The 16,573-nt window shown below is 49.5% G+C and overlaps 1 protein-coding gene across 5 annotated transcripts in view; it reads left to right on the top strand.

Moving 5' to 3' along the window:
• LOC133356786 (membrane-associated guanylate kinase, WW and PDZ domain-containing protein 2-like) overlaps positions 1 to 16,573 on the top strand; it is a 132,441-nt gene that overhangs the window by 68,875 nt on the left and 46,993 nt on the right. For all 5 annotated transcript variants that reach the window (XM_061574465.1, XM_061574466.1, XM_061574467.1 and 2 more), the window contains 2 exons: positions 420 to 599; positions 1,129 to 1,381. In XM_061574465.1, coding sequence (XP_061430449.1) covers positions 420 to 599; positions 1,129 to 1,381 — 433 coding nt within the window. The remainder of the gene's footprint in view (positions 1 to 419; positions 600 to 1,128; positions 1,382 to 16,573) is intronic.

Raw genomic sequence — 16,573 nt, forward strand, 5'->3', positions numbered from 1 at the left:
TATTTTTTTGCTCCTTATCCTGGCTAGGGTGTCGCTGTAATGGCCACAGCTGCCCGTTCGTTCTCCCAGCACGGCACTTAACACTAAGCCAACTTCTTAAGTCACTGCCTGCCACCCGCACCTCCAATTTAGCACGGTTGGCTACGTACGGTGCATAAAGAATTTCTACATGTATGCATACATCCACCGACCTCCATCCGCGCAGATTTAGATAACCCGCCGCAGTCGGTCGATCAGATGAACTATACGACCGTTACCGCGTCACCCCCTCCACCCCAATTTCCGACGGATAGATAAGCACGCGGGACTGACGGACAGAGCTTGCGCGTAAATCATTGTGACCTTCGTCGAAAAGTTGCCGATCGGGCATTTAAGATTTTTTTGTTTGTTAAATTGCCCCTCCCGGTCCTCCGCCGCAGGAAATTTCTACGGGACCCCGAAGCCCCCGTCGGAGCCTCCGGCAGGCTCGCTCCCTCTGCCCGAGCCGAGGCCCGGCCTGGGCTCGCGTCGCAAGCGAACCAAGTCCGTGAGCAACATGGAGCACAGGGAGGGGAGCCACGCGGGCCGGGCAGCCGCGCTCAACGGCGGGCGCGACTCGGGTGAGCGGCGCCGACGCATTTTTCGCCGCACGTCGCAGAGGTGCCACGGTGGCGAGATGTTACCTCCGTCGCCTGGTCTACAGGAGGGTCGCGGATTCGATCCCGACCCCTGACGCCTGCTGTTGTATATTTGGAGTTTGCGTGTCTCTCGCCCCGTGGTCGCGTGGCTTTATCTCCGGATCCTCTGGTTTTTCCTTCCACATCAACGTGCATTTAGAGTTATTTGGCTGACTAAAATTGCCACGTCATAAGCCTCTTCGTTGAGCTATCATTTGTGGCCAGGTCGCTTCTGACAAAGAAGCTAATAGCGCAGCGGTCCTTGCCTGGTAAACTACAAATATTTATTGTAATTGTGATTTGCTTACCTTTCCTATCCTTTGCGCTCCAATCGCGTGTTTGTATAGTTGTAACTTTCTGACGCCGTGCCCCTACTGGACATCTCTTTACAAAGAGCTTCATAGCTCATCGGATTCCTCCAGTATAACTAAAGATTCTGATTCCCTTTCGCCTCGTTGCTCTCGTGCCACAGGCGACTCGAGCGATGGCGACGGGGCGCCCGCAACGCGCACGCAGACCACACAGGCTTCCCAGCGGCGGGGGGCGAGCGGCGAGCGGCCCCCCAAACTCCACGAGCACCCCCTGGGTTCTGCGTCGCTGGGTGGGCCCAGCTCGGAGGGCTCCAACGGCCTGGAGGTGGGAGGGGGCCACGGGGAGGAGCTGGGTCCGCTGCCCGGGAACTGGGAGATGGCGTGCACTGAGAGCGGGGAGATCTACTTCATCGAGTGAGTCCCGTGTGTCTGCGTGTTCGATGCTCCCATTCAGCCCGTTTGGCTACGTACGGTGCGAAAGGTGTTACACGTGCATACGACAAACAGCTGGCGGTCATGTTCAACCGGAACAGACGCTGTCGACGATAATATCGCACCAAGGTTGGCGATTCCACATTTCCTTCTGATCAGATTCAACGATGATAATGATCATCCAAAGTGAAGCCGTTAATCTGCCTGGCACAACCATCTCGTCTGACCTTGTCGAGGAATGGCTGTGTTACTCGCCTGTCAAAGGAGGCACCGAAGAAGGTTGTTTTTCTCTTCCATGCCGAAGCCTTTATATTGAACTTTTATTATTGTTATTATGACTACTATACGAAGCTCAAATTTCGCAAAAGTTGGAAAACTGTTGTGATATCTGGGATGGAGCCATTCCACCAAGTGTCCTTTTCGTGTTGGAGATCGGCCCACGGAAGCGGGCATCGCAGAGCGACCTTTGAGCACCCTTCAGGGGACACTGGTCCACGCAAAGTAGTAGGGGGCATCACTTTCCCACCCACTCTGCCACATGAGAGCGAGGGTGTTCGCATGAACGTCAAACCGCTAACTCTCAGAGCTGGAAATCGGCTAAATTAAGTGCAGAACCAAATTGAATGTTATAGTTTTTGTTGTTGTTTGTGCAATCAATGGAGATTTACTACAACGCAGAATAAATGCTTTCCCCAACATTATTAACAATAATAATCAGTCACGGTCTGTCCACTGCTGGATTAAGGCCTCTCCCCAAGCCATCGATTGCAACAGGCCGTCTCGCTCCTGCGTTCAAGCCAAGCGCATCGCTCCGAGTCGGAGTGCGGTGTTCACCCTTCTTGGACACGCTCCGTCGCTTGGCGAGTCGTGGATCAAACGAAACGGAAGGGGAAACCGAGAACAAAATAAACGGGCTGCGGCAATTTGTAAAATTGCGTTATGTCGTGAAGAGTGGCGTGCGAGTGTGCCTGAAGAAAACCACTTTCAGGTCATCGCACACAAAGACAAAGATCCCCCCATATAGCCTCAACAGACTGTTGGGGCAAGTGCTGGCATGGCACACGAGGGGGTGAGTGGCCAGCACCACGCCCGGCCACCTTTGTCTCCCGAGTTGCGATGTTTGCACAGCGTACCAGGTACTCATTTGACGTAATGTACTCAGATGCATTGCGGCTCTTGAAATACTGAATTTTGTACCGAATTGGAAAGAAATGGCTCTTCTTGTTATTTTGGTTGCCGACCCCTGACCTAGGGGATTCGGGGAAACAAACTCGGGTCGCCGGGTTGGTAGCGCAGCGTGCTAACCGCTACACCACCGCTCCTCATCGCACAGCACCCGCTGTGACACTGGCAGAAAATTACTTTGAACAAAGTGTCAAAAAGTGCATCAAAGAGGGCATGGGGAGTTGTGCACACTGGCATGTACGCTGATGGCGAGAAAGCGAAATGCATCGGCTTAGGTTACAGACATCGTGTCGACTCTTACGGAAGAGTGCTACGCGCTCGGGCAGCACGCAGTACTACCAGGGTTTGATGACGGGCCGATTTGATGACACTAAACTACGAACAATATTTTTTTTATTTTGCCAGGTAAGGCCCACTGAGCTATATAGCTATTTTTTTTAGAAGCGACCTGGCCGCAAATGATAGCTCAACGAAGTGGCTTATCATGTGGACATTTATAGCAGCCAAATACTCTAAACTCTAAACCGGAGGAGCAGGAGAAAAATCCATGCGAACATGCAAACTTCAATCATACAACAAGGCCTCATGTTCGGGGTTCGAATCCACGACTTCCTGGATACTAGGCGAGGGAGTTAACATCTCGCCACAACGACACGTTTATATATTTACGTGAATTAACCCAAAAAAAACCCTGCATTATGGAAGTGTGATTAATGTTAGTACTAATAAGGGTTAAGGGGATGTAGTTTTAAGCATGGTGGATAAGAGGTTAATGTTACAGTTAGAGGTAAGGGTTAAGAATTTGGTGAGTGAGTTGTTAATGTAATTTAACCAACAATTGATTTATAAGGCAATGCCCTTGTTAAACATTATTCATGGAGATGAGGCTTACAAGAACACTTAATTAGTCTCTTCATTTTAGAGAGAGAAGAAGAAGAACCCCCCCCCACCCCCCAACTAACAGCCCTGCGGCCAATTATCCTGCCGAGCATCCACTACACAGGGCAGAGGCGGTGTGTGTGTGGGGGACTGTGCTTGCTGGAGAGCATCCATAAGCAGGCACATTGCTATAAATAGTGTTTATTTTGTAAAGCGATGAATCACGGCTCCTGAGTGCTGCCAACTTATATGCGTGCAGAATGCAATTTGTCCGGCACCACGATAATGGGGAGCCCGCTGCTGTGGCGTTGTCGTTGCACGAACGCGCGAGCCCTTGCCGGTGAAGCAGCACTGACCTCAACTCCCCCCCCCCTCCGACTCCCCTCTTGAGAATGTCCCCAGAAGATGACACCGTAGAACTACTCCGGGAGTTGTCTCTGCACGGGCTTCTAATCCACAGCAGAGGTGGCCCACATTTCTATCAAGATGTGTACAGCGTGGTTTTACTTCTTCCTCATTTACAGAAAATAAGTAATTCGTTATTATTCGTCGTTGTTTCACTCGTGAACAGGCTGAGATCGCCTAACTAAACGCTTAAGAACCCGATTTTAATCGCCAGGTGACTGACATCCTGATTCGAACCCGGGAATTTCGGTGTGTCTTCGGCTTCGGTGCTAACCCCGTGGGGGAGCCACCTGGGTAACATCTCATCCAGTTATAAAAAAATCGCTTTTAATTAATCCTGGTTTAATTTTCCTTCTACGTGATTCTCCGGTGTGATTATTGCATTCCTAAGCACGTTACGCCGGAGAAAAGGGAATGCCGTTCAAGTAAAGCAGCGAGAGCAAATCTGTCTGAAAATCCAGCACCCCCCGAGTGTTTTTTTTTGTGGTGATAGTGACGGTGGTGGTGGTAGTGCTGGCTTGCTCGTACACTAGGGAAATGAAATGATGAAGAAATGAGTCGTGATGGCGTGCATTATTATTATTATTACGGGTCAATGTGGTATAAGTGACTCAAAAAAGTCGACTTGCAGAAATGTTTTCTCATTTTCATTTAAATTATTTCGTGGCTGGCTGTCGAACAAGGGAAGTGCAGAGTGCGGAGCCAAGGCGCAGGCAGTGGCGTGGATTGGAAGCATGATGACTAAGGGGGGGGGTGAAGGGGAGGGCGGATTTGGGGGGGGGGGGCAGGGGGCGCCTGGTAGGATGCCGAACGTGTGAATAATGTACGGTTTGTGTGACCGGCCGATGATGACGAATGCCTGACGCGATGGATGTTTAACGAATCGGCATTCGGGTCGCATGACCATGAAATTGTACGTCTGTTTATTTAGCAATAATTTATTCAAATTCCTTTGTTTGCTTTACCAATAATTTGTTGCTGTAAATGCTGCTCACCATGATTTCTAAGGCGTATTTTTGTGCACTTAAATGTATTACATTCTCGCCAATATAGATTGCTCCTCCATCCGCACACATCGCGTTGATCTATAGGTATATACGATATGTCATTGAAGTGGGCAGCCAAGAAATGGAATTTATCTTGAGGGGAACGTCCGTCGGGAGGAGATGGAGCGATGCTATCAGCTCGTCGTGCCCGTCGCTGTGTCGATCATTACATTGCAACGCTGTGGGGATTTTTTACCACTTGATCGGAGGGGGGGGGGGGAAGAGCCTTCATCCAGCAGCGGATTCATCATGGCCGATTAAAATAATACATCACGTCTCTTTTTTTTTTTACACCCGTTATATTTGTGACGTTATTTCCTCAAACATCTAAAAAAAATTGCAGACACGGATCAATTTGCATGCGCGCGCGCGCACACACAGGCCACGATGGTGCAGGGGTAGGCTTGTTGTTAAATAGGAACTAAACAGCCAGCCGCAGACATTTGTTATTCTTCCAAGGCAGCGGAAAAAAAAACACATCTCGCTTGACCTTGACCTTGGAAATGAGCCGCATACAAATGGAATGCGTTTGAAACTTTCCTTTTGCCTGAATTTGGTTCCCCCCCCCCCTCCCTGTCTTCTCCTACGTGGCCAATGATTCGTATGAATGTGGAGGAAGGGTTTAAGCCAGCAGCAGCAGCAGCTATGTTGCTTTAGTGCTTTGATTGCGCAGCTTGACTTGAAGCGGGCTGAAGCGCAGGCGTGCCTGCAAATTGCATACGGCAGGTTTAAAACATTGCCGGTTTATCGATCTCAATTAAATGATTCATCTATGTCCGATGGACAAGCCCTGGTCCCCTCCTGCTTCAGCCCTCCCCCTCCACCCCTCACTCCCCCCAGGGGTCTTGAGTTGGGTTCTCCACAGCTGATCGTTAATACCACCCACACAGAGGGTCTGAGGTCAGAACGTTGAGCTGGCATCCCTGAGGGGGGGGGGGGGGGGGAGGGCCTGGGTTGGAATCCAAGCGGCCGCCTCCGATTAAACCCGGGGTGCTCGAGTGTGCCGAGTTGATGGACTCGGCCTGGTCACGCATGACTACACAAGAAGCTAAATTTCGATTTAAAGCTTTCGTGACTGCAGGGATTCATCTTCTTTCTTAATTTGGAGCTTCCGTGACTGCAGGAGTAATTAATCTTCTTGGTTCTTTCGGTAAAGTCGCGTAGAATGGAAATAATAAAATAATAAAAATAAAACATAATAAAATAATTCTCACGACGTTTCGGCCACAACGCAAGCAGCCGTCCTCAGGTGAAGACCAGGTCTGTCGGGGAGACGCTGTGATGTGGCCGAAACGTCGTGAGAAATTATTTTATTACGTTTAATTTTTATTATTTTATTATTTCCATTCTACGTGACTTTACCGAAAGAACCAAGAAGATACACAAGAAGCGTCCAACGTTGCTTTGCACTGAAGTCGCCTACATTGCAGAATTTAAATGTCGGTTTCATTGTCGTGTGGCCAAACGTCACTTTCGCACGCCGAGTGAGCGGGAGGAGCTGTCCTCTACTTTGTTGTGCAGCGGAGTTGCCGTGAAGGCTTCTCAGCAGTAGCTCTGTGACATCCACTTTGGTGGGCCCCGTTGCAAGGTTCTGCGAGAAATTCGAAAGGATGCTTTGTCTCGTGTTATGGCCGCCGCCGATGGCACAATCAAATTTGGGTAAAATTAGTTATTTAAAAATTTAGCATCCGTCACATTTTAACGGTTGGGCAAAAAACTATCCAGGGCCGCACATTACCTGCGAGGGCCTCCTTCAGAGGTCACGTGCCAGGTAACCCACCGCCACTTCATGTAGGCCGAGAATTACACTTTTTATTAACTCCATAATACAGTTTATTTTGTGTTTGGTCGTGTAAATATATTAATGTGTTGATAAACCCGCCACCACCTGACACAGCCAATTAGTAAGGTTTGTCACGTAAACAGAACATGCCAATTCGTCACTAGTACAGCACACCGGTGTGTTGGAGAGCCAATCCACAACATTTACAATCCGGCTTTGCTCTCCAACACACCGGTGTGCTGTACTAGTCACGAATTGGCCACGTTCTGTTAACGTGACAAACATTAATAATTGGCAGTGTCGGATGGTGGCGGTTTTATCGATACATTTATATATTTACGCGATCCAGCCCCAAAAAAACCAACCTGTATTATGGATGATATTGGTCATGAAAGCCGACGTGTTTTATGATGTTGGTTTTTTTCCCCCCACCCCCCCCCCCCCCCACTGTGGGAAACCCAGAAGGCTGGGGGGGGGGGGCTTGAAGTCAATAATAAGAGCTTGAGCGGAAACTGGGTCACCGATCGACACGCGTCGTTATTGATGAGTAGATTTGGCACGGCGCTGGCGGTTTTTTCTTTTTTGGGGGCATTCGCTCCGCCCTGGTCTTGGGCGAGGGAGAGGAGGCACCCCCCCGAGTCTATTAGGGAAACCTGGGAGAAGGACCCAGACTGCAGAAGGTCAGCCGTCTGGCCAGAGAGGAGCCGCTGATTGGTATGTCTATTTAAATTACGCCTCGGAAAGACGTGACTCTTTTGTGTAATCACCTGGTGCCAAGTGGAGAGAGTGTGTCGTCTGTGTGTGCGCGTGCTTTGGGCGGGGGGGGGGGGGCAGGGGGGAGTGGCGGTGCAGCAGTGTGCGCTACGAAACCTGGCCACCCAGAGTTCAGTTTCCCCGCTCACGGCCAATATCAGGGTGAAGATTATCTGAAGCGGAACTGGGACTCTGCTAGGTCAACTTGACCTCCAATTAGTACCTGGTACGGCGTGTAAACATCGCCGTGAGGGAGGCAAAGGCGGCCGGGCGTGGTGCTTGACACCCACCTCCTCGCGTGCCATGCTGGCCCTGCATAGATGTTAGATCTTTGTCTTTTTGGGGGAGCGGTGGTGCCTCGGTTAGCATACTGCACTCCCGACTTTGTTGTAACCTGGTGTCAATATCTGACCACGGATAACCTCTGTGGTGAGTGATACTAAATGGGTCCTGGGTCTCCTGTATGTCGACTCGGCCCTCACTAAGCATCTGGTGTGGGTTGTGGACATCATCGCTGGAACGACCACAAGGTAGTGAAACGTGGTGCCGGCCACACCCGACCTCCTTGTGCGACATGCCGGCCTTAATAGGTGTTAGCTAGCAGTCCGAACACGGAACGTTCATCCATTGCATGGATGAATAGCACTTGTCTCAATGGTCTATAAGGCTATATGGAAGATCTTTGTCTCTGTGCCTGTATTAGAGAGCTTATCCCGAGGGTAACGTTTGTCATTATTCTTGGGCAATACAAACCGCCACACTCCTACTGGGTGTCAGGGCTTTGAGTTGACGTGCTGCTGTGGTGTGTGATGGTTACCACACCGGACTTGAGAGATCACTGGTTCTCGATCTCGTTGCGTGACCGTGCCGCAGGTTACACGTATCACGGTTGGCTACGTGCGATGCGAAAGAAGTTCTACGTACGTACAAGTTTCTTGAATTCCCGAACCTCTGTCCACCCAGCAGGTTAAATGTGTACACCACAGTGGACCAGCGAGTTATATGTGTGACGTGTGGGCTCCTACTTCTTCTAAGACAGGAGCACTATGGTGGTGAGATGTTAACTACCTTGCCTGCTATGCAGGAGGTCGTGGGATCGATCCCAACCCCGACGCCTGTATATTTGGAGATTGCATGTTCTCCCTGTGATCGCGTATATTTTTCTCCAGGTCTTCCGGTTTTTCCCTCCACATTTAGAATCGGCGTGCGAGTATTTGGCTGCTATATAAATTTCCACACGATAAGCCACTTTGTTGAGCTATCATTTTGTGGCCAGGTCGCTTCTGAAAAAGAGGTATACAGCTCCAGTGGGCCTTACTTGGAAAAAAATAGTTTAGTTTAATAGTTTAAGCCAAAGCACCATGTAGAGGGAGCTCTAGAAGAGGCCATTCTGCCATCAGCGGCATGAGAAAGCAGTTTCAGGGCTGCGCCTTTTTTCTGTTGCACCTTGCACAAGAACTCCTCCGCATTGCTGCAGCAACGAGCGAGCGATTGGCGCTGGGCCAGGCGCAGGCGTGTTCCTTTTCGGAGCGTGCGGGAAGCCAGCTGGCGCGAGGATGCACGCGCGGCGACGGGGAGCATAGCCACCTCAATTTAAACGCTTGCTTAATCATCAGCGTCGTGAAAACTCATCAGCGTGTACTGCCGCTCGCGAAAATGTGTTTTCGGATACTTTTTTATTTTTCCCCGTCGGGCCGCTCGCCAACAACCTGAGGGTTGCGCTGCCCTGCGAGAGATTCCCGACGGGTTCTCCATCTCGTTCCAGATGCGGCGCAATCGGGATACAAAATTGGGGGGGGGAGAGGTGGAGTGGGGGGCGGCGTGGGGGAAGGGGGCGGTGGGGGGGGGGCAATGGCACAACATACAAATTTGAATGATCGCCAACTCGCAGCATGGCCCAATCGATGTTCTTGTTTTTAGTTGTTATTTCTAAACACAGTTGCTGAGCGAATGCCCCCCCTTCCCGCCACCGCCGCAATGGTGCAAAACGTCAAGCGGCCAACAACATGCAGCGCTATCGAGGTTTCAATGGACAAAGGGTGGAACCCGTTTCTTGAATTGAGAGAGGTTTTTTTTCATCGTAAGAGGTTGGTGGAGGAGGGAGGGGAAGGAGACGATGATGGGAGGAGAGAAATTCCAAAGTATGGAGGGAAGAGGCAGAAAGGGACGCGTTGTGAGCTGCGGTTGGGCGCGTGAACACCGTGCTGTGTGTTTACAAACGTCTTAAACGTGCACACGAGTAACTGCGAGTTGTACAGGACATACGATTCCTCTACGAACGTGGTCATTAAAAACAAGAGAACAAGAAGCACGGAGAGAGATGCATGCCTGGAATTACACCGAGGGACCGAATGAGGAACGCAAGGATCGGAGAATGTACCACCCAGCTTAATGACGTCATTCAAATTGTAAAGGAAAGTAAAGTGGCCTAGGGCAGGGGGTGTCGCTTAGAAGGGACGATCGCCAACGGTCAGGACTCGCGATGGAGTAACGGTCAAGGATTGGAATGTGTCTGGGAGGGCGTCTGCAGAAAAAAACGAGGTGGATTGAGTAAATCGGCTCGTGGGCAGGTGCCGGGTGGAATCGCGGGAGATGGCGGCGGCTTGCGGAGGCCTTCATCCAGCAGTGGATTGACAATGGTTGATGACAGTGATGACTACGGGACTAAACAAAGCACAATAACAGTCTTCCAGGTGATACATAAAATAAATGTTTACTACTTAAGCAACAGCAATTGACATGGATAGACTGGCTCCTCCTACCAGGGAAATTTGGAATTTCCTCCACTTGCTCTTATACCCATTAAATAAATACATATGTCACAGACTCTGTCTTCTCGACAGACCTGTTCTTCACCTGAAGACGGCTGCTTGCGTTGTGGCCGAAACGTCGTGAGAATTATTTTATTATGTTTTATTTTTATTATTTTATTATTTTCCTTCTACGTGACTTTACCGAAAGAACCAAGAAGATACATATGTGCCGTCTGCTTTACAGTGGACGTTAAAGAGGTCACAATGCAATTCGCACAAGTGGGACATTATGTGGTCCAGAAATTGCCTATTTTACAGATTTGCCCCGGCAAATGACGTCACATTCATCACCGCCTTCTGCGAAAACTTGGCAGGACCCTCTTGGATAAACAAGCATAATAATAACAACAACAATTAAGTCAAATCCAATATATGGCGCGCACAGAATTTGTGCAGCGAGTCGTGAAACCCAAGCCGGGCTCGAGGCCAATCGGTTGGAGAGGGACGCTGCCTCCACGCTCATCATCATAGCAGGGGAGAGGCTTTCACTGGGGACGTGAAGAACCCAGACTCGACCCAGGAGGACACAAAGAGCGCATTGTAGACGCATCTCCCTGTGCCGTGTTTGTCGTGGGCTGCCCGGCACTCGCTTGAAACTTTCATTCGTGGAAGAAAAAAAATGTATTTGCTTTCGGGATCGCATTCCGGACCGCTCTTCAAGATTTTTCGTGCAATGACATTAATGCATTGCAATCAAACTGACGGGACAAAGGGAGTTGATTGAGGGCAGCGGTTTGCGCGCTTTTGGAAACCAGAACGTAATGAGGAAGAGCAACTTGATTTTAAACAAGCCTGACTCCGCTAATGAGACGCTGTACATCAAAACTATTGCCAGTGTTGAATTGACGCTTCTGAAATTGCGCGCGCTCTCACAGAATTCCTTGCGGCCGATGGGGTCTCCGAATAAACATTTCAATTTGTTTTAATGTGGAGGGACGGACATGTAAAGGAAGTCGTGTTGTCTGCTTATTTATTTAGCCTGAAGAAGGGTGTTTTTAATAGATGTATATGACCTGCTATGCCATAAGAATCAGAAAGTTGACGATGAACGCTGACCAACAAAATGGAACAAAAACTATAACATAAAGATTATTCAAAATAAGCTGCAAGAGATGCATGTTGCAAGCGACACTGAGACGGAAAGAGGAAAACAATGTTGAGAGACCAAAATGAAAATTAGAGAGAGTTTGTTGACTGCTTGGAGAAGTAAGTGGGCTTGAGGTAGAACACACCCGCCATTATTTGATGATGATCGCTGGTCGAAATTCGTGGTAGTGCCAGCCGGATCGGAGAACACACACAGGAGGGGAAGGTCCACCATGGAGATGGAGCGATGAGATTGGCTTCTACGCAGGAGCGCGACGGAGCTCTGCATCCTGAGACTACGAGAAACGATAGTGTGGGGCAGGTGGAGGGGGGGGGGAGGTTGGGTTTATCCAGCAGATCACGAGTGGTGAAAATTGCACGGTGCTCTGTGTCGGTGGGATTTCATGACAAGGTGATGATGACCATTATCCTCCATCGCCGGTGCACGGCCCGTGCACGAGATGGGCTCGTATGGGGCACCATCGATCCGCGCTTATGTTTTATCTTTTTTTTTTAAGCACCCATCGTAAAAATATATATATATGGGAACCGATGTCCTTGTTGGTGGCAGCCTGGTCGATAGAGTCAAGATGGTTGGGATTATTTTTCTTCGTTAATATGAAACATTTAAGCAAGAAGCATGTACCGCTTGTAACCCCCTTTCCGCGCGTGGCTTGGCCTGCAGTGTTATCAGACTCGTTCGTCTTGTTTGTGGTGCCAGTTAATTTAAATTAACGGTGGTGAGATGTGAATTACCTCGCCTGGTATACAGGAGGTCGTGGGTTCAATCCCGACCCTGTTGCCAAAAATTTGGAGTTTGCATGCTCTCCAGGCTGTCGTGTGGATTTTTCTCCAGGTCCTCCGATGTTTTTCCTCCCACATTTAGAATCGACGTGCGTTCAGAGTATTTGGCTGCTGTACAAATGTCCGCGGAAGAAGCCACTTCGTTGGGCTATCATTTGAGGCCAAGTTGCATCTCGAAAAGAGTGATGTAGCTCTCAGGGGGCCTTACCTGCTCAAAAAATCGCAGTGGTAAGCTAAAATATGCACAATGCTACAAAATAAAAACAATGTATATACATTTTCATTGCTAACGCAGTGGTATGCACAGTGGGGGGTGACATGCTGTGCCAGGAACTCTGCAGCTCGAGTTCAATCCCCCAGCAACTGCTGATGTCGGTGACGAGTGGTTTCTACAGGTCCTGCAAACCTCTCCACCCCTCCCGCCATCCCCTCGCCAAACCTCTTACAAACCAGCGTGGTGAGGTATGGTTAAACAACACTCGTGCCTGAAACTACATGATATGGCCTTCAACCAGCAGCGGATTGACAATGCGTTTGTACACGGCACAACCCAATGGCTTTGAGCGAAAAGTAGTCTGATTTTAAATTCGTGCTTTCAAATATATGCCATTTAAATTGTTTGTTTTTTTCCTTCAATTATTATTGCAGTGTCTGGATGCGTTGGAGGCAAGGATTGATGGATCGGACACGGCAGTCAATTATAATTGCAAATGCCGCAACATTGTGTGCTGAAATTGTAATTGCATTGTGGGCACAATTCATTACGAACGACACAATTGCAATCCTCGTCAACCCCGGGTCTACGATGGGAGTCTCTCGTAGATATGTGCCACTCTCACAAAGCCCCCTGGGCTTGCCCGAGGTGGCTAGGAGATGGGCAGTAAAGCAAGTGGGTTCGTGGACCTATCTGTGTGGACCTTGTTTTTTAGTGTTATCTCCTTGGAGGTGTTTTTTTTATGGATCCATCCAATTTTCTTCTCTGTACACGGTCAAACATCCCAATGCCCTTAAGCCCTTGTGAGAAACTCGTGAGAGCTTGGCGAGGGCTTTCCCCAGGCTAAATGGGCATTGGTTTATTTTAATTTGTTTATTTTAATTTTCACGGCAATGTGTGAGGCTTCTCCTTCTGAATTGTGAAGGGGAAAAAAAAACCCAGAGAACGATTTCCTTTCACTTTTTTTCACTCCTCTGGTTTTGTCGTTCAAATGTGAGACGAAATAGGTAAAGGTAAGCGAGCAAAGGTGCTGCCCTCCAATGTCTTGCCCGTGCCGCAGCTGGTAGAAGGGCCTCCCCTAGAGCGAGGGTCCTAGAAGAGCCTCTTTCTGGGGCATTTGGCCTGCTCTCATCTCCCACAAATGCCCAGGCGTCTAGGAAGAGTGTCGGGAGGAACCACACTTCTTTACCCCCAACCGCACCGTTACCTGCCAATTGAATAACTGAAGCGTGTACTCATTTATACTGCTGGGGTGGACAGAGGTGAGGGGGTGGTGGCCGGGGTTTGGGGGGTTAGGGGTTTAAGAAACCTGCACCTTTGTTTCAAACTCTCGTCCATTTATTCCAATAGCGCTGCCCATCCTGCGGGCTGTTTGCCGGTTTTTGGGCCCATTTGGGCCTGCGATAGTTGAATCGTGATATAAAATGAATAAAATCTGGCAAGTCCAGTGTGCGAACCATTGCACCACAGCGGCATCCACGCGGAGGCTAATGCGGTGGGGTTTGGAGGAAGGTAATGACTCCGTGGCCCGCTCGCTCGTCCTGCCGATGGGTCCTCGTGCCAGATTTACCCGCCGCACACTGCCAGCTGGGCAGATTCTACGGTCCGTCTTGTTGCTCCTCCGATAAGCGTTTCGCACTGCGGCGATGATGAATAAAATGCCAGCATCCTGAAGGAAGCGGCCATCCATTTTGCTCCGTTCCTCCTGCTGCTCACGTAACCAGAGGCTACCCGCGGACTTAATTGCGTCGTGTCGAGAATCCGACGTGTTATTATTTTTCCGTCGATAAAGAGAGAGACGCTTCGACCGTGTAGCGAAATTGCTGCCCTAACTTCGAGTAAAGTGAATTTTATTTTTGGCTTTGCTTTTAAGTTACAGCCGCCCCCCCTCCCCCAAAGGTTTATACGCTTTGCGTGACTGCCTCTGCACCGTGTTTGGCTTACGCGGGAGAATGCTACTTGATAAGGAGACTGTGGTGGGGGTGTAGGACGGGAGGGGGGCGGGGTGGTGACCGGAGAAACGATGTGTTTTAGTGAATTCCAGCACACGAAGCGACTGTACTGTCATCAACTTTTAAACACGTGCACATTAGTAACGCGTGCATTATACATGGCACACGATTCCTCCTAAGATGTACTGTTTAGAGGCGCTGTCGTGTTGAAGAAAAAAATAATAGGACTAAAACTAAAAAGTGTGCATAAAAGCGCATGGAGAGATGCACGCTTGGAATGACAATGGACGACAGAAAGGGCAGCGCATGCATAACAGAATATAAGCATGTTAATGACGTCATTCAAACTAAAGGAAATCAATTGGTCTTCTTGGTTCTTTCGGTAAAGTCACATAGAAGGGAAGTAATAAAATAATAAAAATAAAACATAATAAAATAATTCTCACGACGTTTCGGCCATTCAGACGCTGTCTCCCTGACAGACCTGTTCTTCACCTGAGGACGGCTGCTTGCGTTGTGGCAGAAACGTCGTGAGAATTATTTTATCATGTTTTATTTTTATTATTTTATTACTTCCCTTCTACGTGACGTTACCGAAAGAACCAAGAAGATGAATCCCTGCAGTCACGAAAGCTTTAAATAGAAAAATGAAATCAATTGGCTTGAGGGCAGGATGCGTCGCTTAGAAGGGATGATCACCAACGGTCAAGACTAGCAATGGAGTGTCAGCCAAGGTGGTGGAACTTGCCTGGGAGACTGTCCACCTAGAGAGATGGAGCGATTACATCGGGGGAATCGTGGGAGATAGCGGCTTGGGGAGGCCTTCATCCAGCAGTGGATTGACCGTGGCTGATGATGGTCAGCAATGACCACAGTAACCCGAGGTTATACAAATGGAAACTGGACTCGAGCAAAGCGCAAGAACAGTCTGCCAGGCGTTGGAAAACTATCCATTTTTGACAACTCCAGCAACAGAAATTGCCCTATGGATAGACACGGCTAGAAGGGATGATGACCAATGGTTACAAATAATCGATGGAGCATCGGCTAGGGAATGGGGGGAGCGCGTGTGAGCGTACGCATGTCCACCAAGGAGATGTTTGTGACGGAAATCCGCTCGTGTGCGGTTGGCCGCTGGGCTGTTGCGTTTCAGGGTCGCGTGAGATGGCAACTGCTTGGTGGGAGGTCTTCATCTCGCATTCGATTGATTGATCGTGGCTGATGATGAGGACGACGACTGATTAAGTCGAATGTTTTATTTTTAGGGATTTCTGTCCGCCCCGGGTTGAGTTTTTCTTCTCGAGTATCCGTGCGTTTTTCTTGTCAACGACAACCACCGACCCTTCAATCAAGACCTCTGCGATGTCTCCTCGTGAGCGACTCACAAGTCCTGATCGCATCCCTTCTCAGATGGCGCTGCTGTCACCATCCTAGAATCTCGCCCAGATCTGGAATAACGCTGTTGGAAAACGGAGTGTAATAATTGCGGGCGTCCAGAATAAACGCCTCCATTTGAGACCCACACTTTTGCACCTCCTGGCCTTAGGCATTGCTCGAAGACACTGGTGGAACCATCAACTGCATCAGAACATCAACAGGCCGAAGCACACAGCTCCTTTTGGAGATGGAGAATTGAAGACACAAACCACAGTCGTGCGATTTGTGGCCATGAAATCCAAACTGCGGACCGTATAGTGAACCAATGTTGTCTGCGCTCTTGCAACGGAGGAGGAAGGGCAACACTGCACGAACTCTCTCATGAAGCCCTCTCGTCCATGGCCAGCAGACCTCGACATTGGTATTCAGCTCCGGAACACATTGCCGTCGTACGGGGGAACAGAACGGACTGCTCTTGACAAACGGGGTTCTCAGATGTGAGAACACGCTTGATAGGTTTAATCACTTTTTGTCCTTGTGTCCATTAGACTGACGTGTAATTCATAGTCGAGTCGTGACATGTCCCACCAGGAGTCGCTCGCCTTGGAAATTGTCTTTTAATTGAACTGACCAGCGGAGGATGCAGCGTTTGCCCGTGACAGCTGTTTATCGACTCGCGTGCCTGTGTGCGCCTGTTTCCCCGCTCAAGTGAGCCCCGGGTGGCATTCATCTCCGTCGATAGCCCCTAGGTCAATGTGCGAAATTCCACATTCCTATGGCGGTGATTCGAAGTAGTGAATCGAAACCATTTTATGGTATGGCGCCCCCACACTAACCCATACCCCCCCCCACCCCCAATCAAGACCACGGGTCCCCA

The sequence above is a fragment of the Lethenteron reissneri genome, chromosome 55, assembly GCF_015708825.2.
Source record: "Lethenteron reissneri isolate LAM-NWPU_2019-01 chromosome 55, ASM1570882v1, whole genome shotgun sequence".
NCBI classification, from domain to species: Eukaryota; Metazoa; Chordata; class Hyperoartia; order Petromyzontiformes; family Petromyzontidae; genus Lethenteron; species Lethenteron reissneri.